Here is a 25,809-nt window from a genome sequence, read left to right on the forward strand (position 1 = left end):
CAGTACACTGCCTTGATTCTTTACAAGGTAAGGATTTATTCACACACTGCCTACTGTTATAGAATTGGGCAAGTTAAATTCTGGTCTCAAATTCTATTGACTCCTTTAATTGTGTTTCCTTTTTTATGTCTCTTCTGGGAATTTTAACCCAGAATATCCATATCACTGGACTAATTCAACCAATAAATATTACAAAAAGCTTATGAACTCGGTCTTGTGATAAGATTTTATTTCCCTATGATTTCTTCTCTATAGAAACAACTATTTCCTCATCTGTTCCCAGAACAATTTATACATACGTTCTATTATAATATTGGTAGTTATTTTGCTCACATATCTCCAATTATTAATTAATTCAGCAAATGATCTTAACAGGTACTATGCAAGCTATTGAGTAAAGTAGACCTCATCCCTGCCTTCATTGAACTTACACTACATATGAGTCAGTCTTTCATAATTTCAAACTGTGAAAAGTGACCGAAAAGAAAAATAAATGATGCTAGAATGACTTATATCAAGGGCAGTGATCTAGTCTGAAGGGTGAGGGAAGATAAGAGGAAGGTAAGACATGAAATTTTTTTTAAGATTTTTTATTTACTTATTCATGAGAGACAGAGAGACAGAGAGAGACACACAGAGAGAGGCAGAGACACAGGCAGAGGGAGAAGCAGTCTCCATGCAGGGAGCCTGACGTGGGACTCGATCCCGGGTCTCCAGGATCACGCTCTGGGTCACTGAGCCACCCAGGCTGCCCAAGAGGTGAAATTAAAGAAATAAACGTTGACGTTTGAAAATGGATAGTACCTAAAATAAATCAAATAAAAGGGCTAGATGTGATTTTTCAGCACTGACTGCACATTATAATCACCTGGGGATCTCTTAATGCCAAACCCCATTATAACAGGAATCAGTTGAATATTATGATGGTTGTGGGATGAAGGAAACTGGCATTTTTCAATACCAGAATAAAAGCATGTATGATCTGGAAGGAAGTGACCTAAATGAAAAGGAGTCCATCGTGGGAAGATAAGGGGGCAGACTGCTATCTGCAGAAGGAAGAGCCAAAAGAAAACTACTTTTGACAGAAGAAAGCTAATTTGGGGAGAAAATGAGATGGGATTATGAGAATAAAGATCACAGGCCAGTGATTGACAGAGCTTTGAGAAATACAAATAAAAAATGTTTGAAATTTGTATTAGAGCCTAATGAGAAGACTGAACTGAAGCTTAGTACTTTAGTCCTTAGAACATAAATGGTAAAAAAAAAAAAAAAAAAAAAAGAACAGAGATGGTAATATAAGCCTTGTATTAGGATGACACCACTAGAGAGAATGAGAGGAAAAAAATGAATCTAAGAGTGAACCTGTAAAAGGCAGGAGGGGAGAGGAGACACCTGAAGGTGTTGGAGGTAGGTGGAAGGGCCAGAGATGAGGGGTCACAGGGCAAATACAGCTGGGAGGTCCAGGAAGACAAGAAGGAGGCCCCTTCCAATGGAGGTTGTGGAGATCTTTGGTGAAAACAATGAGAATCATCATTCTGAGGAGATGGACATGTAAGCAAGATGGACATGGGTTGAAGAGTGACTAGGCACCAGCAGTAAATGTCATCAGCACGCTGTGCATGGGAGGGTGAAGAGCAATAGCCAGCAAAGGGAGAGAGCTCTCTGAGATTTCCCTGGTCTCTTTCTTTCTTTCTTTCTTTCTTTCTTTCTTTCTTTCTTTCTTTCTTTCTTTCTTTCTTTCTTCTTTCTTTCTTTCTTTCTTTCTTTCTTTCTTTCTCTTTCTTTCTTTCTTTCTTCTTTCTTTCTTTCTTTCTTTTCTTCTTCTTTCTTCTTTCTTTCTTTCTTTCTTTCTTTCTTTTTCTTTCTTTCTTTTCTTTCTTCTTTCTTTCTTTCTTTCTTTCTTTCTTTCTTCTTTCTTTCTCTCTTTCTTTCTTTCTTTCTTTCTTTCTTTCTTTCTTTCTTTCTTCCTTTCTTCCTTTCTTCCTTTCTTCCTTTCTTCTTTCTTTTCTTTCTTCTTATATGAGATGCTTAAACGACGATGGCGAAGATCCAAGAAAGAAGGGTGGAGTTGGGGGGAAGCATGAGCAGATGGAAAAGAAAGGACTTGGGACACAAGGACACAGAAAATGAAATTGTGAGCCTGTCAGCAAGTATCAGACTTGTTAGCTGAAAAAACAGGAATATCCCTTAGGGAACGAGCCCCCAGTTTTTAAATTTACATTCACTAGAGCTAAGCACGGAGTCTGGCGGAGAGTAGGCCTCCAGTCCTCATTATATCACAGGTTGGTAAGGACAGTTTCCAGATGATCCCATCATCAGCAGATGATGATAAGGCCATATTTGAGTGGATCGGTATGTGATCTGTGACTGTGTTTGTTCCATGTACATTTCTAGATCATATGAGCAATTTGGCTTGCTAGACTTACTCTCATGAGCCACCGCATTGTTTTCTTGCAGCTCTCTGCCCCCAGCTCACGGAGGGTGACTTTGTAAAAACTCAGTTTTTGTACTTCCTCTTCTCTCGAGAGTGAACGTTCTACTTCTTGGGAATTTTGGATGGAATAATTAAATAATAATGTGAAGTGTGAAGGCGGTGGGTGTTTTGTTCCCTCCAAAAGGCCTGCCTTCATCAGAGCTAACAGAATAGCGGCAGATTGGGAGCTTTTGATTCCAAGGGAGAAAGTAATCTTTCTCCCTGGCAACACCATCCCTTCACCAACCCCTTGCTCAGTAGCTGCGAGAAAATGAAACTACTTTTGTTTTGTTTTAAGTAGAGGTATAACAAAAGAGAAATTAAGTTGAGGAAGTTCTAAGAGAAGACAGTTCATGCTGCTTGAAAAAGATCTATATATATTTAAAGTTAAGACATACAGAATTAGAAATGTTCTAGCTGTATGTGCACTTAGCTTGACATTTCACTCGTTGATGGTAAAATTAATGTAGCAACATCCTTCTAAAGCATCTCTTTTATTTAAGTGTATTCGATTTTTTTCACATCTTAAAGGTTGACAGGAATGAATTAATAATCAGTGCTATGCCAGCTATTCATGATGCTAATTTGAATTTTGACATAGCACCTCTCCCAGAATAATTTTGGTTTATTCGCGTTCTCGTTTCCATCATCTCTTGGTGAGGGACAAGTTACAAGGAAGGTGTATTTAAAATAAGTTAACCCACACATTCATCCATTCAACAAACGTTTAGTGAGAGACTACTACGTGCTCAGCATAGCACGGGGTGTTTGGTATACACATTGAATAGAATGAAGATCCCTTCTTTCAAGGCACTTACATAAATCAATAGTTTGACTTATTAGAAGGTAGTAAATACTAGAAGGAAAAGGATAGGCAGTGAGAAAGATGGGGCAAGGACAGGCAAGTTGTAGCAAGCGACCAAATGATAAGAAGTAGGACGAGTAAGGGGTAAAGTAGTAGGAGAGGGTGGTTAGCGAGATACTGAGTGTGACATTATATAAAAGGCTGTGTGGGTCACTGAAAACACTTTGGCTTTCCCTCTGAATGCAATAAGGTTCTGAGAAGTTATATGATCTGAGTTATGTTTTAAAGAATCACTCTGGCCATTATGCTATGAATAGATTTTTTTTAAAAGATTCTATTTATTTATTAATGAGAGACACAGAGAGAGAGGCAGAGACACAGGCAGAGGGAGAAGCAGGCTCCCTGCAAGGAACCCGACATGGGACTCGATCCCGGGTCTCCAGGATCACACCCTGGGCCCAAGGCGACGCTCAACCACTGAGCCACCCAGGCGTCCCTATGCTATGAATAGGTTACTGGGGACAAGAATGTAAGCAAAGGCTATGTTGGGCAGCACTATAGGAATCTTGGCCAGAGATGATGATGGCTTGGATGAGGGTGAGAGTTGTGGGGAGTGATCGTAATATAAAGTAAAACAAATCAAGGTTGTCCTAGTATAAGGTAAAACAAATCAAGAACCGTCTGGTAGTATGAAACCCCAGCTCTGCTGCTGTGGACGTGGAATCTTCAAAGGCCTCTCCCAACACACGTGTCACTCACACTTCATTCATGCTGTGACTGTTCTCTGGCAACCACCATCCTAGGCTTCAGGCACCGAGATGCTCTGAGAGAGAATGAGACGGCCACGCATACGGGAATAAGGTCCAGCTCCTGAGAAACTTTTTTTTTTTTTTTTTTTTTTTTAAGCTGAGAAACTATTTTTCGTCCCAGGAGCTGTTGGTTCCACAACAGAGATCCCTGCTTTCATACTCACGGGAACCATTGGAAGGAACACAATGTTCAAACATCGGGGCATTTTTCAAAGGCTTGTTATTTGGTCTTAAATCATTCTACATGTAGAGTGCGTCAGTCTGCTATAGATTGTTTTTTTTTTTTTTTTCCAGTGTCTAGACTCCTTTATTTTCAAAGAGGCCTCTCTTCCAGATTCTGAGGAAAATGAATACTAGAAATGTTTTCTATAATCTTGAGGGCATCATTTTCTTTCTCTTTGATTAACTGCTGAAAAAGAGCCCACCTCTCCCTAGGAACAAGCAATAACATACGGGTATAGAACATTTTAAATACATATCAAGGAAGATACATCTTCCAAAGAGACTATAGTCTATAGAAATAGTTTTATTACGACTTCTATCCAGGATATGTTACTGGATATACAAATCTATAATTCTTGTATACAATATAATATTGTATATTTAATTTGTAATATTTTGTAAAATATTGCAATATTTAATATTTAATTCTTCTATCACTTGGTTCAAATCACTCTAGAGTTTTCTGCAAATATAGCTTGTTACTGGTTTTTATGACTCAAAAGGCCCATTATTGAAGGCTTACAAAGCCAAGGGATAAAGAGGAGTCTGGTAGCTGTTTACTAAGAAAAAAGAGAAAGAGAGTCAGTGAGAGAGAAAAATTCTTGTGAAGTTTTGAAATTAGCCATAATTTTGGCTCAGGTCTAATTGAAGAAGCACACTCTGGACAGAGAATGAACAACTCTGGATACTCTGTTTCACTTGGGTAGTTTATATGTCTAGTCGCTCATAACACTCTTAACGGCTCTGAATTAAGATCATTGTCTCCATTTCTCAGGCAAGAAAACAAGATGAGAGAGTTAGGTAATTTCCCCAAGTTCACAGAACTAAGTAAATGATGAATGTGAAATGTGTACTTAAGTCTGGGATTCTGAATACTATGTTCTCTCTACCATGCCATGTGATTTCCTCTAAGTAGACAGTTAAGATTGAAGAAATTTAAACTGTACTTGGTAAGCAAGAAGGAAAGTCCGTTAACACCCAGTTGGCCAACACCATGATCTCAAAAGGAGGATCTTTGTTATCAATTTGAATATAAGGATTTTTGTATGGTAAAGCAAGAAAGACTCTTAAGACATGAAATTCTTCTTTCACTTGCCTCAGTGAAGGAGTTATTTAAATGTCTATTTTTTTTATGTTTCAGAAAGATTTTCTTGATTCTATCACTCCTGCCCAGAAACCTTTCTTAAAAAAAAAATTAAATTAAATTTAGTTAACGTATAGTATAATGTTAGTTTCAGGGGTAGATTTAATGATTCGTCAGTTGCATACAATACCCAGTGCTCATCCCATCATGTGCCCTCCTTCGTGTCTGTCACCCAGTTACCCCATCCCCCACCCACTTTTCCTCCAGCAACCCTCAATTTGTTTCCCATAGTTAAGAGTCTGTTAAGGTTTGCCTCCCTCCTTTTTTGTCTTATTTTACTTTTCTTTCCCTTCCCTTCTGTTCATCTGTTTTGTTTCTTAAATTTCACATATGAGTGAGATCATATGATATTTGTTTTTCTTTTCTGACATATTTCACTTACCATAATACCCTCTAGTTCCATCCACATTGTTGCCAATGACAAGATTTCATTCTTTTTGATGGCTGAGTAATATTCCATTGTGCATGTAGACCACATCTTCCTCATCCATTCATCAGTTGATGGATACCTGGGCTCTTTCCATAGTTTGGCCATAGTGGACATGGCTGCTATAAATAGTGGAGTGCATGTGCCCCCCACCTCCGTTCAAATCACTATTTTTGCGTCCTTTGAATAAATACCTCATAGCTGCACAGAAACCTTTCAACCAGTCTGTAATAGTCGCTAAAAAGAATCTAGAGATAACATCATAATCGTTTTCTTTCTCTCTTCTAGCTAGGTAAAAAATGTATTTTTAAACAAATAGTTGTTTGAATTAAGGCCCATTTAAAAAATTCTACACATTATTTTCTCCATCATAGCTAATGTTTATGACGTTGGTCTAAATTCAAAGGCCTATTGATATTTAACACATCCTGTATCTTCTTTAGTCATGGTCAATTTTATTCCCACATTCTTTACCTGTAATTTAAAACAAACATATTTGAAGTAAGAAAGCTCTTTGGAAATTGTACTTGTGTAAAAGCATCTTTTGTTATGTTTCCTGTGATGATTTGCAAAATACGTGTATCTCATTAAACTATAAGGAAAAAAGTAATCCATATTCCAAAATTTTGGAAATTAATTTACTAAATTTACCTTCTTGGATATTTTAAGCAAGTATATGCATATTAAAGTATCTCACAAGTCCTCTAGTGAGAAACCCCAAATTTTCTTGACCATGAGATATCTTGCCTCTTTTTTCATAGTACTCTGTGGAATAAACTTTAGCAAATGCTGGTCTGTGGAAGTGTCTGACTTACAACCATGATGCCCTCTATATCTGAGTATTAATCAGATGATTGTCCTATGGTGTTCTAATAATACTTTTTTAAAAATATTAGTGATACAAACTTGAAATATTATTCTGCTAAGCTTATGAAAGTAGCCACACCTAACATATAGGGCTTTGTGAATATAGGGATATAAAACTATAAAACTGTACAGTTTAATTGTAAAATATTTATGATTTTAAATTAAACTGATAGATTTCTTCTATACTTTTGCAGTTTTGACACCGTTGCGTTTCTTGAGAAGTTCTATCTAGCTGAATTTTTACTTGAACAATGTTAACCAAATGGAGACCAGCTGTGTATAGCTTGGCAGGCATGCCTAAGTGTAAGCAACAACTGTGGTTGTTCCTTTACATATGTTCAGCATCTCTATCCCCTTGTAGGATAAGCTCTGTGGAATTCACTGCTAGAATAGTCACAAACATCCTCCTCGCTGTATGGGCCTCCAATAGTATAGGAACTTGAGAAAATAACTGTCTAGGCTTTTAAAAATACAGAACATGACCATAAATGATATATAATGCCAAACTAGTCCATTATTTAGTTACCTATTTTAGACTAGTTGGCCACATCTAAGAATCTTAATAATTATCTTATTCAGAAACATAGCTGATTCTCTGTTAGTAATATGAACAAAATATTCAGAACAATGGAATCCAATTCTAGGAATTCTTAAGAATTAGAATTTTGCTAAAAGTCCCATAAGTAATTGTGATGCACACTTAATTCTGCTTAAAAGCCTTTTGTGTGGATCAAAGATGCTTAAATTCTTAGAGACTGAAAGATTAAAGTAATTGCAAATTTGATAGCACTGTAAGGTCATGGACTTGTATGATTTATATTCCATTTTTTCCCAGGATTTTCATAGGACCTAGCAGGTTGTAGGTACTCTGTAAAGCATGCTAGAAGAATAAGTGAATGAATCAATGAATGGCTAGTGGCAACTGTCAGTGTTTTCTGTTCCCTCTGAGCAGGATCATGATAAAATTCCCAACAAGAATAACTTCAGATTCCTAACTGGCTCATGATTTTTCTGGTTGGAAATCTGGATCTTGATAACAATCAATGTTAAGAAAATGCACTAACTTGTATGGTGATTATTCTTGTATTGCAATGGCATTCTTACATTTCTATGAAGATTGTTCTGTATTAAGAACTTTTATTCATATAAATCCCCCTTAAATCAATGACAATGATTTATGTGGAGACAAGGTGACAGTGTTTTTTGCTTTCAAATCACAGTGTGGTGTGATGATATCATCAGCTCTGATTCTAAATAACCGTGCCTACCTTTCTATCCTTTGCAGCCAGCTGTCGCAAACTCTGATATCATGTTTATTAAAATTCACATTCCATGGGACACACTGTGCAAGTATGCAGAGAGGCTAAATATCAGGATGCCCTTCAGGTACTTTCAAATTTTACTTCATTCTATCTCAATGTAATTAAGATGAATCCGTTGTTTGTTCTTTTTTTTTTTTTTTTCTTTTCAAAACTTCAGAGCAATAAATGTAACTCTTTCTACAGAGCTGCTTCTTCCAAATGTTAGAATATCTTGGACACTTTTTTTTTCCTTCTAATATGTTTACCAAATGTGATAAACCTTGCGGTCCCTTGGATGTTTTATGCCATTTTTAGGTGGACTTGCCAAGAGGGAGGGAAAAACGGTTGTTTTCGGAATTTGACTTACAGTTCCCAAGATTAGTCTCAGTTCTTATTCCATATGGGTGGTAAAAACTCTTCTGTCTCTGTGGAAGGCAGGAAGTGTGTGTAGCGTCCATTTGTGAACAAATGCAGTGATTCTCTTGGCATAGCAGTCAGCAAGAATCATTCCTTGCCGTTCAACTACATGGTTTCTTAGCTCTGTCCTCAGCACCAGAGGATACATAGGAATGGGAGACCCACTCAAAGATTTTTCCATTTTTCCTATAGACAAAGATTGAATAGACATGAGTTTCCCTCTGTTGTGTATCTTGTGTTATATGCAGAATTATCACTTCCTCCATGTGGAATTCAATAGTGTTCCTACTGTGTGCGAAGAGATAAGGATTATGTACCTTTGAAGCTCAGTGTGTTTCACCAGCTGATAAGAGGGTTTAAAAAGAGTAACAAGATACTGAGTAAAAGAGCCTCTAAATAGTGATTGTGAATGTAAGAGCACAATTCGAACATACAGAGAAACATCTCAGACCTGGTAGCTTGGAAGAGGCCAGTTCTGGTAAGACTGCTGACAAGTCTTCCGGTTCCATGGTATTCAAGATAAAATATGAGATAGTGGTCCCATCTTTCTAGTCACTTGAAAAACCCCAGGCTTTGAAAGATGCAACCACAGTCATTGTCCACGAAACAGAAATTGATGAAGCATTGGCAACTACCGAGGAATCTACAGACAGTATTAGAATTGAATACCTAATTAGCTTGTATTCAAACCTAAGAGTTTAAAAGTTCTCTTTAAAAATGATATTTAGGAGATAAGCAAATAAAACCTCAAAAAGCTTGGCAAAGAATAGTGGTAATGACAAAATATAAAGCAAAAGCTGATAAAGGAAAGAAAAGTCTAATCCTTCAGCACCTTATACAAATGATAAGTTACCTAAGAGGACCCGAAGTCGGTATGTTTCTATGAAAGGTGGTTCTTAAAAGAAGAAAATAAGGGCCTATGAGATGTTATGTGTGTTATGATTAACTAGTGTGAGGTCTGCAAAGGACTGCTTTCAATTCAAGGCATTATATCGAACTAAGCTAGAGAGCACAGCTGGGTAAGTATACACTTGCACTAGTCTGTACATCCCTTCACTTCTGAGCAATTCTTCCCTAGTGACAGCATGTCACTTTCTAAGAAGTCTTGAAATACTTACTTGGGACTTATTACAAGGTTATAACAGGGGAACTTTTGCCATTTACTCTGTCCAATTTCTTCTTGCTTGGATTGTACCTATTCATGGGGCACAGAATCATGCAGAATTAAAACTGTGATAAATTTTAACCTACAAAATTAGTGAAGAATTTTATAAGAGGTGACATTCAGACATTTCACAGATATGGTAAATAATCAGATTTGTTTATTTATGGTTCAAATCAAACTTCATAAAATATTCTGAAACTCAATTTGGAAGTGTTTGTTTTCCTGTGAGCCTTAAAACCTTTTATACCCTCCACTTTTATCTTAATAAGATAATTGAAAAATGTGCAGAAACATTCCCTGAAGTATTACTTACAATTGTGGAAAATGGAAATACCTCCTATGTTCTACAGTAGAGGAGTAAATTAGAATACACTCTCGCAACAAAATATAATTTACAAAATGAATGGGTATAGGATTTCTTAATGATTTGGGGAAATAATAAATAATAAAATTTAAAGTTATATACATTATGATACATAATTTCTAATGGTACGAAATGCATAGAAGTAAAATAGGAATAAAATAGAGTATGCTAAAAATAACTGCTGATAGGTGCAATTGTAGGTACCTGTTATTTTATTCGTATTGAAAAAAATATCTGCGTTTAATAAATTCTAATTTGACTGCACGGGATACAAGGGAAGTATGACACTCAAGATGACCTAATTTCTGATATCAGAATTAAATTTCCCCCAAAATCTCCAAATGAATCTTAACTAATGAGGTGCCTCTATCCACCCCTCATCCTGTGATTTCACCATTGTTTCTAAAGAGTTGTAATTAAATTCATGGACAAACTAATTTCCTTGTAGATCTAAAAAAGAGGAAACCCTTGGAGTCTATCACAAAGTGTCCCATTTCTATGGATTTCAGCATTCAGGTTCTGTTCGGACAGAGTGAACATTGTGTTAAAACATCTATCTCTTGGGAATCCCTGAGTGGCTCAGCCATTGAGCGTCTGCCTTCAGCCCAGGGCGTGATCCTGGAGTCCCGGGATCGAGTCCCGCGTCGGGATCCCTGCATAGAGCCTGCTTCTCCCTCTGCCTGTGTCTCTGCCTCTCTCTCCTCTGTGTCTCTCATGAATAAATAAATAAAATCTTAAAAAAAAAAAAAAACATCTATCTCATCAGAAAGGCTGCATATCATCCCCCTGACCTCCTCTGGACTTTAAACAAAACAGTCGTTGGCCAGGGGTCTAGAAGATTTTGTTCCTTTTGTGCTATACCCAAGGAGGAATTTGACACACTTTGCCCTAGATCCCCACAGCGGCGCTTGTTATGAACGGTGAAGTGATGCCTTCAGTGAAAGAACAAGTTATGATATAGTGTCAGTCTACATGTTTGCTTTACTGCAAGTATTTGACATTCGAAATTCAAAGATTTTTCTTTTTACCAATTCACTTTCAAAATATGTTCATCTGCAGCAGTCTACAGGGAAAAATCTTACAAAGACAATGGCATACTTTTCATATATGAAGACAGTTTACAATGTCATACTTTTCATATAGCTCTTTTCACCATCATGTTGGATTTTACTAAGTTTTAAAAATTGAAGTTCTGTTTGGAGCACATTGATCTCCTTTCTGTCATTGCCTTACTCTTATCTTTTCAGGCAAATTTTGAGAAACTCAGTGATAGACTGATCAGTACTCTCATAAATTTAATTTTTCTAAAAATATATCCTGAACTTACTTCCTTTGTTGCTTTTTCTTAGAAATTCATTAAAAATAAAAAACAAAAACAAAAAACAAAACACTAACAGTTCCCTTGCCAGATTGTGAATGTTCCTGGTTGATATGAATTAGAGCTTAGGTCTCCAGGCTGTATGCCATGGTGTTCTGACCTGGGATGACTTTTGAAGATGTTCTCTTCAGATAGATGTTTTTTTTCTTTTTCTTTTTTAGGATGATATTCTTTTTTTTTTCTTCCTTGTAGATTGCATTTGAAAGCACGGTGCTGATACATCTAAGGAAAGAAATATGAAAGCCCTGAAGTGTGTGCAATTACTCTTCTTGATATTGTGGCTGAAATTTCTTCTTTATAATGTTTTTTTTTTAATTTTTTTTAAGATTCATCTTTTTCTTGAGAGATAAAGAGTGCACACACGAGGGTGTGAGTGGGGGAGGGGCAGAGGGAGAGACTCCCAAGCAGACCCCCTGGCTGGGTGCGGAGCCTAACATGGGGCTCAATCCCACAGCCCTGAGATCAGGACCTGAGCTGAAACCAAGAGTCCAGACATTTAACCAACTGTACCACTCAGGTGCCCCTCATAACATGTTTTTTTTTTTAAATAATGTGTACATTTGCTGCATACTAAAACTTATGGAAAATGCCATTGAAATTCTCATGATTTAATAACATAAATACTAGGAAAGATGCAACAGTTTCCAAAATGTATCAGAGGAATACTAGTTCCACAAGTTCTTAAGAGAAAGATATCCTGTGAGCAAATATGTTTCTGAATTTCTGAGTTAAACAGTAAGTTTATTTACTCTAGGAATTTTTAGAGAAGTGGTCCTCATTCTGCCTTTAGAATGCGTTACAGTCACCTGGGAGACTTAGTAAACATGAAGTTCCCTGGAGGCCTCTCCCCAGAGATTATGGCATCCTAATTCTGGGACAGAAGGTGTATAGATTTTTAACAAACATCCCACAGGATGCCGATGCAGATGGTAAAGAAATATTGTCTTAACAATTTTATTATTTTAATAATTTTGATCATTTTTATATATTCCAAGAGTTGGTTATACAAAGCACCCTTTCCATTTGATGGTGGGATTTTTTTTAATCTTAATATCTTTTATCTTTATCTTAATATGTTGGTGTTCTTGGGAAAACAGTTTGACAAATACTAGAACACAGAGTTTTCTTGGAACATTTTCCAGATTAGTTTAAATAATAGATTAACATTAATTCCTTAGTAACTAACTTCTCATTTATTTCTAAGGAACACATGAAATTTGGCATAGCCATTGCCTCATAAAAAGAGAATGCTATACAAATATAAAGTGGCAAAGCTTTTCTATGATGGCCGATTCAGTTTCCAGTTGTCAACTGGTATCACATTTAAGAACATAAAATTAAAATATACAATAATAAAGACCTTAAATAGGAAAAACATATATCTCTTTCTAGGACAAGAGGTTTTAAAAGATTTATGCATAAAAAAACTTACACATGCTTGACTATCCCATATATTTATTCAGCATTGGAAACTACATATTAAATTTCACAAAGAAAAACTGCAAATTTATTCAGAAAAAGATATTAGTTATAACCCTGCTTTGCCTGCAAACGGTTTCTCCTTACTGTATTAACACGATTCTTGAACATTTTATCTAAATCCTCTACTTAGATATATGTGTAGAATTTTATATACCTAAATTTTCTAGCTATTGCCTTTTTTGATTATCATTCCAAAGTAAATATGGCCTACATATTAGACTTGATGTTTCAAAACTACTCAAGAAAATTTCAGAGGGTTAAAATGCTTCAAATTGTCTTATGTTTTCCCTATCAGCAGGGACCTAGCGCATGTCTTCCACATTCCAGAAATATTAAGTTCTGCTTTCATTATTTTTCTTTTAATTCAAAGGTGGTTCCTAATTCTTCTTACCCCTTTCATATTAAGAGTCAAACATATCTTAAGATGTTTCAATCATCCCCTAGTTTCTCAGTTTGAGTTCCTTTTTCTTCTCTCTCTTTTTTTTTTTTTTTAAGATTTTATTTATTTATTCATGAGAGACAGAGAGAGAGAGAGAGGCAGAGACACAGGCAGAGGGAGAAGCAGACTCCATGCAGGGAGCCTGATGCGGGACTCGATCCCGGGTCTCCAGGATCACGCCCTGGGCCGAAGGCAACGCTAAACCACTGAGCCATCCAGGGATCCCCTCAGTTTGAGTTCCTTAATGAGATTCTTAAGCTTCTCCCACAAATACTTTAAACATAGCAGATTGCGGGGGGAGGGGGGGGCTGATATTTTTAAAATATTAAGACTAATCTTCCTATCACAACTGAGATTGAACTTAGATCAATTTTTTTATGCAAAGGACACTTCACTCAAAAAGAAAACAACATGGAAACAGACAGGCAGCCCAACATATGAAATAGGCCCAATCTCCTATGGAAGATGGTCCGTGATCTGTTACATAATGATGACTAGTGCAAGACAGTCTGTGTAGAGGAAATTCAGGAAGAAGATGGGTTTATATTCCAATGGGGATTGAATTCTATATGCATACAAATTCCTGTATATTTGAAAAATGAAGGGGAGGGATTTTTAAATGAGTTTAGCATAGACATGGCAAGCCTTAAGATTCCATATTTGAATTTAGTATTGAGGTATGGCAGGGACAACTGAAAAAATATCTTTTTTAGCAATATGACTAGTGTTTGCAGTGAAATATGGTAGTTCAGAAGGTTTTCAAGGTTTCTCAGCAATTAATAACACAGTTAGGACCAAATATTGATTGTCTAAACTCAGCTCTGCTTTCTAGATGCCACACAGGGAGGAATTTACTGATCCTCTGGAACGGGTTTTGATGGGTGGGGATAAAAAAGGCATTTTAGAAGAGACTATGAGATTTCTGAGCTCCAAAATGAGGACATGGTAAGAATCTTTTGGGAGGTGAATTAACCTCTGTCACAAATTTTTAGATTCTCCAAAATCAGACATGCTACACACCTGCTTAAAACATTCAATGTTTTTCATCCATTGTTTTTCATCTAAAACCTTAGAGTCAGTGGTATGACCCTTCATTATCTGTGCCATGTTCATCATCCCTGCCAGCTCTTTTATATCTATTTTCAACTTGCAATTCGTACTCCAGAGATCACCAAAGTGGCTGCAGTTTCCTGAATCTTAAAATACTTGATGTTGCTCCATAACCATTTCATGTGCCACTACTTCTGTCAAGAATACCATGTCCCAAGTACCTTATTCAGAGGACGACTCCCACTCATGCTTCAAGATTCAACACAGATAACACATTGCTCTGGGAAGGTTTTCCTGACTCCTTTCTCCTTCTAGAAAAACTAATCGAGATCCCTTCCTAGGTACTTCCATAGCACTCTCTGTTTTTCCTGCATCATCACATTTTATTATAACTCTCACTTTTCTCCTCAACTGTAAAGCAAGTTATTTTTTCCCTAAATTTTTAATAGTTATACCTTAACAGAGCTTGCAAAATAATAAATATTTATTACATATGTCTTTAGATGGATAGAAATATAAATAAATGGATGGATGGATAGATGGATGGATGACTTCATATAACATATAAGCAAATAATCCAGTTAATATGCATTGTGTAGCAGAAGGCCAACAAAAAATGGAATTAAAAATCAAATATTCAAAAGTGTTCTATTGACTTATCCAGGTTTTTTGTTATTAGCAACTTAAAGTCTGAAATTAAGACAATGTACATCTAGAATTCTTACTATTACATTGACTTACTTCATGTCTTTCATGGGTGTGTGGAAGTTAGAGGGTTAATATACCCACTATGATCAAATGTTGTCACTCACTGATTTCTCTTTTTCTCAAGTGACTCTCTTCAACTGTTTCTATTATTTTTCAGGAAAAAATGCTACTACACTGACCGGAGGAGCAAATCAATGGGCAGGTCAGTGGGTGATGTGTAATTTGTTTACAACCGATTTGACATTTGGGAAAAAGAAAAAAGAAAACATTCAATTACCCATATCAGCAGTTATAAATTTTAGGATGAAAAACTTTGTTGGTTTCTTCAAAGATTTCCAAGATGACTTATGCCAAATTTAACAATGTGAAAATCAGATAATCTCTTTTTTTTTTTTTTTATTTACCATTTCAATTCCTACAATCCTCTTTTGGTATAATGTTGTGACAGGAAGATTTTAATTGCAAGTTAGCATCTTAGGAAAGATTTTAATTTATAAAATAGTTATAAAACCAGGATTGATGAGCAGATGAGGACCCCCTAGAATAAAAGGAGAACAGACACAGCAAAACCCCTCTGGATCATTCCGTGTAAATCTCTCCTTTGACAGAGGAGGTCAAGGAAAGGCCAGCATCCAGAGTGATGAAGTGGTTTACCAAGGCCACACAGCATCTTTTGAATCCCAAGCCTACTCTTAGGTCACCAGCTGAGCTGCCTCTCTTTTCCGAATATTGAAAAGAAGCTGTTTTTCAAGAGCTTCATCCCAAAACTTCTCTTTACCTGTTGTGGTAACAGTAGCTGTGACAAAGGAATCAATCAAGCCAGAACCCTGAGACAGAAAAGACTCTCCCACCTGAATCACCTTGGCCCTGTTTCACTGAGGAAAATGAGCTTCCTAAAGCTCAAAAACACTAAAAACAAAACACTAAAAACAAAAAGGCTTCTATTTTTCTGCTCATTTCAAAAGAATTAATTAACAAAAGCAAAATATGATGGCGTGTACCCTACTGAATAATTCTGCAAGATGTTACCAGTCAGAAGGACACAAAACTAGAATCATGTAGTATGAACCTCAGAACATTTTAGGAAAGGATTTTATAAATCCAGTTCCTTACCACAGAGAGTGGCTGAATATAATTAGGAACTTTAGAATAGGAAAAAATTTGATTTTAAGAGAAGAGAATGTTGGTCTCTCTTAAACATTAAATTTAGATGTGGTAGGAACAGGTGACAAGAAAAGTAAATAATGGAGGGAAAACTTGAAATTAGAATTAATGCGAAAGAAATGAGTTCTTAAAAGTCATTGGGACAGATAATATATGAATTTATAACTGCAGAGGGTTCTGTTTGTTTTTCTCTGCATGTACCTGCATCATGTTTGATGGCATCGACAGAATGTCAGTGGGGTAGGTTCAGTGTGCTCCATAGAATGAGTGAGATTTTGCTACTGTAGAATTAGTGGGTTTTCTGATAAACAAGCATCTTTCTTCCAGAGACTTGTAGAGGGATAAGATCCTATAGACTAAAATAGCAAGAAATTTCTACATAATATTATGTAATCGCTTTAGAGTGCGCTTGTGTTTAGAATGCATGATAAACGTGTACATTAAATTGCAAAGAAAACACTTTTAATTTTTTCTATTTTGATCAAACTTAAAAATAAACTAGAGAACTAAACACTATATTATGTATCATAATGTTTTACTATCTTTGATGTTTATTATTTTTTCTGTTTACTTTCATGAAATGAAAATTCAATTATATGTTCCAAATAATCACTAAAATACCTGAAACGTTACTACAGCCTACCTCTTTACAGTTTACTTACGACAAATAGTTTTCTTTGGTCCTTGACTTTTTGGATGCAAACGGGAAGGGTAGCAAATAAATAGGAAGGGTATTTATAAAAGTATATGACATCATGAGCTGAGAAGAATGTCACGTTGTTTGCTTGAGTTTAGTTTCAATTAAGGAAATGCTTGGTTTTGATTTCCTTTTTTCTTTTTTTTTTTTTTTTAATTTTAACTTTGGAAAAAAGTTTAACTGTCTCCTCCTCCCCGTGTGTGTGTGTGTGTGTGTGTGGTGATGATCATCATTATAAAATTTTAAAACCTCATTTGTAGACAATTGGCAAGAGAGAAATGAAAGTCACTTGTGTGCACTTAGATTTTCCCTGTGCTTTTCCTCTCTTGAGGTGGGAAAGATGATTTGTGCATGGGTGTTTCGACCAGTAAACATTAGGTGATGTAAGGTACAGGCAATTCTCCAGCTGTTGAAGATGGTCATTTCTCCGGGCAGCTGTCGTTCTACTCCTGCTGCTGTCTATCATTTGTTGACAAAGCACTTTCACGTTCAGTTTTCCAATCATCCTCAAAATGACCCTCCAGGGCAGCAGAACACAGAATAACCGGTTTTGCTGACCGGGGAGAACCAGTGACTGTTGGCACCACTGTCTACTGGCCTCTTGCCTCATCCGCAGTATTTCACAGCAGCTTGGGTGGAGCTTGAGCCCTGACCACGTTCTTTTGGCTCTCCTCTCCAAGTTTCCTTTCAATTTCCATGGAATTCTCTGCTTTCCCTTGATTTTGCCCCAGCAGCGTAAAGCTCCATTAGAAGTCATCTTCACAGTATGTCATGAAATCTTGAGTCCACCAGATGGCCAAGGTGACAAGGATTTGCTGGAGTGTGGATCATGCATTAGGTTGTGTTGGTGACATGTTGGTGATACTGGTAGTAGACGGAGTAGCAATACTCTCTTTCCTTACGATTATTGTAAACCTTACTGAGTGCTCGCTGGGTGCTGAGCACTGTGGAGTCAGGCATTCCGTATATAGTTCTCAAAATAATCCCTTCCTTTAAGAGCTGAGAACATCGAATAAGAACCAAGGAAATTGAGTAATAACCCAGAACTTTGCATCCCATGATTCAAATCCAGGCCTGACCACATTTCACTATCAGAATCCTCTACTTCTCTGTAGAAAGTCCATATGAAAAAATCTAAATTATAAAATGTTTATTTCTGTAAAAAATCAGTGATGATCCGAAGCCCCTTTTACTGTTTAAATGTTCTTAAAATTTACCTCCGCTTCTAGGATGTTTGTACTAGTAGGTCAGCATTTCCTAAGTGCAGTCAAAAACATATCCTTTCATTTGATCCTTCTGGCACCTAGTAAGGTAAGACAGAATCATGTCCTCTTTCTAGAGATAAGGAACCTAAAGCTCAACGATTGAAAATGTTTGCCTCGATTTCAGTAACTGGCAAATTCAGTCTTGGAAGACTCCTCCTCCACCTCCTACCCCAGTGTTTTCCTCCCTGTGCCAAGTTTGAAAAGCAGGAGTGATGGCTAGCTCATCCATTCAGCGATTCATAAACATCTATACACTATCACTGAAATATGGAGATACTCTGTGATTTCTTCAGAGGTTTTTGTTATCATGAGAAGAAGCAAAATGAACACCTCAGATATTGCTGATTTATTATTTTAGGCTAGAAAGAAATGCTTGGGTCCCTCTAAAACCAAAAATGACTTGGCGTCTATTTAATAACCCATCCGGCAAAGGAAAGGTCCAGACTCTCCACATGCTAAACTGCCCGTCAGGAATTGATTATTATTTCAAGTTATGCATAGTAATTTTAGCATAATAGACTCAAGTGGAATAATTCCCAAGAGACACTATTAGCGGCCTGCACATTGCTCCACTAAATTTTTTAAAGTTTAAACAGAGTTGACCAAACAGACATGAAGATGCATTGTACTTGCCTAGGAAACTTTCTTATTCTGCTACTTTCATTCTTACTACTGCAGAAGAGGCCCAAATGGACAAAGATGGAATCTCATGAATGGTGTGTAAATATTGCAGTTTGGAGGGTTTTTTTTTTTTTTCAGTAAAAATGCAATTATAATTACAGTTACTCAGAATTAAGTTTTCAGAATCAATCTCTTTCGTTTACTTGGTTTTCTTTGTAAAGTAAATATTCCAATCGGTATATACACTTAAGAACTGGGTTATGACCATAATCTAAAGCTGAGACCAAGGTATCGTGATATAAGATTTCCTGAAACAGTATCTTACTGTCATGTGCGTGGTGTCTGTACTAAACCCATCACTCAAAGTGCAGCCAGTGGATAGCAGCGCGGACATCCCTAGGAGCTGGTTAGAAATGCAGACTCTCAAGCCCCGCCCTCGGCCAACTGAATTAGCTTTTTAACCAGATCTTCAGATGATTCATGTGCCCATCAGATTCTTAAAAGTACTGCAAAGACTCTCTGCCTCTGTTTGTTAATAATCAAGTTTAAAATAAGACACCGAGGGCGCCAGGGTGGCTCAGTCGGTTCAGCGTCTGACTCTTGATTTCCGCTCAGGTCGTGACCTCGGGGTCCTGAGATGGAGCCTTGCCTGGAGCCTGCGTGGGGTGCTCTCCCTCCCTTTTCCTCTCCCTCTCCCCGCCTTTTAAAAAATAATCTTTAAAAAATAAGACACCAACTTACAAGTCTCTAACAAAGTCAGTGTGTTTTTGTTGTTTTTTTGTTTTGTTTTGGGAGTGAGGAAACAGAGGCAAGAAGCTCAATAATATGTGTCACTTTGCACAGCCACTGTGGTGCCAAGCTGCCTCTGAACCTAGTTTTGCTTGACGCCAGGAGCCTTGGTGTTCCCATTGCAGCTGGGGCTCGCAGACCTGTTGAATAAGTGTGTAGTAGACATTCATTTCCTTTTGGTGTCCACTTGTAGAGCCACAGGGCTGTAGAGTTTTCAGGGAATCAGGGAATAATCTATAGCTACGTCTATAGGTATAAATACAGCCATGTGTGCACTCCCAACTTTGACCAGTGTGTCATACTGCTCTCATCGTTGGGTTCTTTCCTACCACCCTCTGTGTGCATGATGATCCTTCCACATGTTCTGCAAGGCTTTTCTCATAAGGATGACCTAGTTGCACTGGAAGAGCTTTCACAACCGCAGGGTTCGGTTTGTTTTGGAATTCATTCCCTTTGTGGTGTGGGAACAGGAGCAATGCTTGTGCATGGGTGTGTGGGGGGGGGTGTGTCCTTTTGGAGCTCTGTTTACCGAACAGTAATGGAAGGTAGGCATTGCTCTGGAATGCAGCCTCACCTGGTTCATGTGACTTTGTTCCAGTGTACAAAATTATTTTAGAAGGATAAAGAAATGGATGGCCCAGAACCCAATGGTTCTTGACAAGTCGGCTTTTCCAAACCTGCAGGAGTCAGACTGCTATACCGGCCCCTTCAGCCGGGCCCGGATTCACCAGTAAGTTCATGTTCCTTTTTCTCCCACTGCTGGACGTGGTACTTTTCATTATCTAGGAGTTATTCATAGAATAAAGATACATTGGAGCAGTTCCATCGTTTGCCAAATAAGTCAGAGAATGTATCATTTCATTAATTTTTTTGCACTTTGTTTATGAACAGTACTCAGTGAGCATTATTAATTCCTTATCAGATGATTTAGCAACAGTCAAAAAAATGAATAATGAATTGTAAACTCATGGGCTAATAGCCTAGAGTCCCAATTCTTTCAAAATAATTACAATGGTGCTAAATTACTCAGTTAAAGTAACAATAATGATAATAATAACAGGATTACTATTAAATAACATGGATGAATGATGGATTGTCCTAATTAATAAATGATTATACGTAATTACATTTAATTAATATGTATTTATTATTTTAATCCACTTAAGTCTAATTGTATTAAACTAAGGTAAATGAGACATTTTTTAGAGACTTGTTGCATAGCTAACTATCCAATTATATACCAACATATTTCTCTCTATTCCTTTATTCATTCAACTAGCATTTCTTGAGTTTCTACATAAACTGTCAGAAGTTGAGTGAGTCCATGACACTTCCATTTTTTTGAGGATCCCAGCAAATTACAAAGTAAATGCTGAAACAGACCCTCTCTTTGCTGTCAAGATCACCCTCTTGCTCTTTATTCATTGGCTCTCATATGCAGTTCCTCTTTGTGCCTCTTCCTACATGGCGGCAGGACAGGGCATGAAGGGGAAGGGAGCTCTTGCTCACTGCTGAAGTTCCCAGGGCAAGATGAGTTAGCTTGGAAGGTGTGGTATGGGCAAATGACATCAATTTTTAGTGTGTCCTATTTGGAACTACTTTGCTTGAGGTAGTACAAAATTTATGGGAGGCAACCGACAATCTAATGCTCTCCCTGTTTTATCCCAAACAAGAAATATGAGGACATCTAGGCCTCCTTATAAACTGAAAGATTTGTCAATGAATATTTGATAATACCTGTATTATTTATAAATGTATTTTGTCTCAGCCAATTGATTTTTTTTTAAGACGATGGTTTGTCTTTTGACTTACTCTACTTCTCACACATTCGTTTTAATGGAGAAAGTAGATGGATGACTACCTAGAAACTTCTGACTTTTGCTGGACTCTGTGCTCTGCTTTGAATATTAAAACGAATCCCCTTATCTTAACAGCTTCATAATAAACAATAAGGACACGTTCTTCAGCAATGCTACTCGAAGCAGGATAGTCTATCACATGCTACAGCACACCAAATATGAAAATGGAATATCAAAAGTGGGTAAGAACACTAATTAAAAATAGAAGGTAGAATTTGTTGTTACTAATAATATCCAGAAATATTTATTTTAACATCTGAAGCTTTGCCTTCGTGCATTAACTATGAAGGTATAATGCATTGAACACAAACTCTAAACATTCTATTTTTCAACCTTTCAATAAAGCAAAACTAAATACAACAAAAGCAACAACAAAGGCTTTTTCAAGGGCGTTTAGCCCTATGTATCAAATGTGAGAAGTGCTAACACTTTGGAATAGAAATTTTATTTCTTGAAATTTATCTCCAAGAAATAATCAGATTTTTGAATAACACTAAATGTAGAAGTTTGTACATAGGGGCTTTGTTTATAAACAAAGATTAGAATGAAATCTAATTTCATCCATCACTAGGAACTAGCAAATATGTTAGGCTGCTTCTCCATAAATGCATCCATTTAAAATTATGTTATTAATTCACTCTTAACTCAGATTTACCAAACATCTGTTATATGCTGCATATCACAAAAAGTGTATGACACAGACCCCTTACTTGTGGAGATTAAAAATTAGTGATTAGTTCTCCATTTATTGACTTTGAAAGACACCACAATGCATAATCAAGTGAAAAAAGGAACAGGAAAAAAAAAAAAAACAGATTAAAAACTGTAAGTCCAATGTAATCCCATTTCCTAAACGTACATTCATAAAAAGAAAAAAATCTAGAATATATATGAAACTTTTTAGAAATTACCTCCAGAATGTGAAATAACACCCAATTTTAACTTTCTAAATTTCTGTGTTGTTTAAATGTATTGTGGTATGCTACTACATGTATACTGCAAAAGAAAATTGAGACAATTTCATCTAAAAAAAATTAAATAAAATTGCAAAGTTTACATACTGCAGAGCAGGAAAAGACTGGTAACAAACTGTTTTTTTAATTATTAGGGTGAAAAATACAAGATAGTGAAGAGATCAGATGTTAGTTATGTCCTAAAGTTCTTACAAATAAAATAGCCACTGAGAACTTGTACCAATCTCTACTGAATTGAATTAAAATATAGTGCCACAGAAGTCAAATGAACTATGTTTCAAGCCAGCCATTATTTTTTAAAGAGGAAAGTTCAGACTTTGGTTCTTCTTTGATGAACAATTCATTTATTACTGAGAAGTCAAAATTGTTAATTTGGATACTAAACCCTTACCAAAAAATTTGACACTTAATTTTCCAATAAATAATAAAAATAGAGAAATCCAGAATATAAATTAAAAATGTAAAAAAAAAAATAAATAAAAAAATAAAATAAAATAAATTAAAAATGTGTCCAAGTGATACTGTTATGTGCTTACATAGTATTTAAAAATAAAAATATGACATTTCAAATGATTATACAGATATTATGCCTTTTGTGGAACATACAGTAAACACAGAAGAGTATAAAAATAAAATTAAAAACCCCAAAACTCAGTTGTCACTCTCACAAATTAATACTGAATATATATATATATACATATATATATAGTAAGCCTATATATAGTAAGCCTGCATGATTCTAATAATAATATGTGTATATATATGTTGAATATGATGTAAAGCACATTATTAAAATCATTTAATTTTTACAATTTTCTGTCCTTTTTAAGAAGTATTTATGAGTATTTTCTCAAGCCCTTTGGTATGTCTGTAAACATTTTAAGTAGCTGTACAAAATTCTATTATAGACATTCATCAAATTGCAGTTATTTACCAAGTACCTAATATAATTGATGGCACCATAGTAATTAAATGATTCCCCAAATTGGGGCATACAATTATTTCTCAGTCTTCACTAATGTAAATAATGCTGTAACAAAAATTATTCTCTAAAAGCTTCCCAATATCTAATCTTATCAGGACATTATGAGAATGTCCATTTCACTACACTCTGAGCTGGAGGAGATTTTAAGACGTGTCACATATTGCTATTTATGTCTCCTTGGCTCCGTTTTAATTAAAGACTCCTTAAAACTAGTATCTTTTTGAGACATTTTTATGGGCATAGAATTCCTCTGCTTTTTTTTTTTTTTTTTTTTTTTACCAAATGTCACTGTTTCAAGGTAGAAAAAATATTTTTGTTCCAGGTTCATGTGAACCCAAATATTAAAATGCCTCATATTCCAAGATATGGCAAAGTGCCATATGTTGGCACCTTGCAAACCTCCCTGCAAATCTCCATTGATTAGTGTTGTAAGGACACAAACAGACTCTTTATTATCAATCTCGCTCATCACCCACCGCCCTCAGGGGTGGTGTGGCTATGGATGGTATCTGGGTTATTTTAAGGTTTTAGATGAATCTGTTGTCCCAGGTATATATATGTTGCTACAGAGGGAAGTCTTCATTTGAACTGACCCAGGAACTGTTCTTTGTTTCTCTTCCCAGGTATCTGTAAACTTATAAACAATGGCTCATATATCGCAGCTTTTCCCCCACATGAGGTAATTTTGAAATAGTTTCCATTAAAAAAAAAAAGTTTCTCATGCTCATCACTGATCTTTTTAAATTTCTTTTAAGTCTGGCTATCCTCTCTTAGGATGACTCCATCAGTGGGTGGCCTTGGGCCTTTCTGAGACCCCATTATGATCTCTGGCTGCATGCACACTGGCTCCAGTGCTCCAGAACCCTTGTGCAATTTTTCCCTTATGGGGAGTCCCAGCCCTGGAGGGAACTCAGGGACATGGCTCAGCCACTATGACCACTGCCACCCTCTGCTCCAACACCAGAGTTCCATGCTTGACTCAGCTTCAGGCCCACACCACTCCCAAACAGGATAGAGACTGGTTTGTGCCTATGACTTTGGGATACCTGAAAGTCTAAGACCAACCCACAACCAAAACCTACACCCCATTATTTACTTGATTCCCTGCCAGGCTATTACCTGGCTACCCATTTTAGGTAAAAATACCTGCTCCAAGCTGTGATGAGCTCTGCCTACAGAGTCATGAATGACATTTGAATCAGTTTTGAACATCCTCTCTCAACACACACACACACACACTCACACACACAGTATTCTTTTTAAGGCAATTTTGTATTTTAAAATAAGAATGGGGTTTAAGGCGGTCTGAGGTCTGCAATCTCAGAACCTATCGCTTCTATTTATAAAGGCTGAGGACTCACAGGTTTCCTATACCTGGGGAATTCACAGTCTAGTAAAACTCATAAAGGATAAAATGCATTGAGCACTTCCTATTTGACACTGAGCTAAGGGTTTTATATGGATTATCTCATTTAATCCTTAGAACAATCCTTTGAGGTAGACAATAAGAATAGCTCTGTTTTATAGCTACATCCTTGAGGGCACAGAAAAGTGAGGTATCAAAGGCACAGATTTGAGCCCAGGAAGCCAGACCCCAATGCATCAATTCATTGTGGTCCTTACTTACAGTAGGAATAGGAATAATAGTAAGGGGTGGAAAGTGTGAAGAATATCTTGTCTAAAGTAAGGTGTAAGGATTCTAGGATTTAAAAACCTGACTAGCACTTGTGACTTAGACCTCTGATACTTTTTGATTGAACATTTACTTTCTTCTTGAGCTTCTATAAATAAAATAAATATTTTCTGGGACTGAGTCATTTCTTAAAGTAGAATAATACTCTTAATTTCTGAATTAAGGATTACAACTATTTCTATCAGTGATAGCGAAGACATAGTGTTTATTAAAAAACCTTAGGTTACAAAAGGTAGAATCTAAATTCTACTTTAAGTGAAGGGGATCTCACTGGTTTATTTATTTTTAAATATTTTATTTATTAAAAAATATTTATTTATTCACAAGAGACAGAGACAGAAAGAGAGGCAGAGACACAGGCAGAGGGAGAAGCAGGCTCCATGCAGGGAGCCCGATGTAGGACTCGATCCCGGGACTCCAGGATCACGCCCTGGGCCGAAGGCAGACGCTAAACCGCTGAGCCACCCGGGCATCCCAATCTCACTGATTTAAAAAAAAAAGGACTTTAAGAAAAGACTTTTAAGGAATTATCAGAACATTTTCAATGAAAAAGTGTTATATAAAAACATTTACCACATCATTCCAATGATGAGCCTAAGTTTACAATTTCTGAAGCTTTCAGTAAGCTGTTAAATTGTTCTCTAAGGAAAAAAAAATAGTAAAAGCAATTCTTATGTAGTTCAAATTTGCTAAGGGAATATATATCAATTT

The 25,809-nt window shown here is 36.4% G+C and overlaps 1 protein-coding gene across 6 annotated transcripts in view; it reads left to right on the plus strand.

Annotated features, from left to right (window-relative positions):
• The window catches only part of ANO3 (anoctamin 3), a 372,280-nt gene that overhangs the window by 262,890 nt on the left and 83,581 nt on the right, over positions 1-25,809 (plus strand). For 5 of the 6 annotated variants that reach the window (XM_025459798.3, XM_025459799.3, XM_025459797.3 and 2 more), the window contains 5 exons: positions 8,033-8,133; positions 15,209-15,253; positions 20,186-20,317; positions 21,522-21,628; positions 24,029-24,084. In XM_025459798.3, the coding sequence (XP_025315583.3) occupies positions 8,033-8,133; positions 15,209-15,253; positions 20,186-20,317; positions 21,522-21,628; positions 24,029-24,084 (441 nt within the window). The remainder of the gene's footprint in view (positions 1-8,032; positions 8,134-15,208; positions 15,254-20,185; positions 20,318-21,521; positions 21,629-24,028; positions 24,085-25,809) is intronic. The other variant, XM_025459800.3, reaches the window with a different exon arrangement.

Source organism: Canis lupus, chromosome 21 (assembly GCF_003254725.2).
Source record: "Canis lupus dingo isolate Sandy chromosome 21, ASM325472v2, whole genome shotgun sequence".
Classification (NCBI taxonomy): domain Eukaryota; kingdom Metazoa; phylum Chordata; class Mammalia; order Carnivora; family Canidae; genus Canis; species Canis lupus.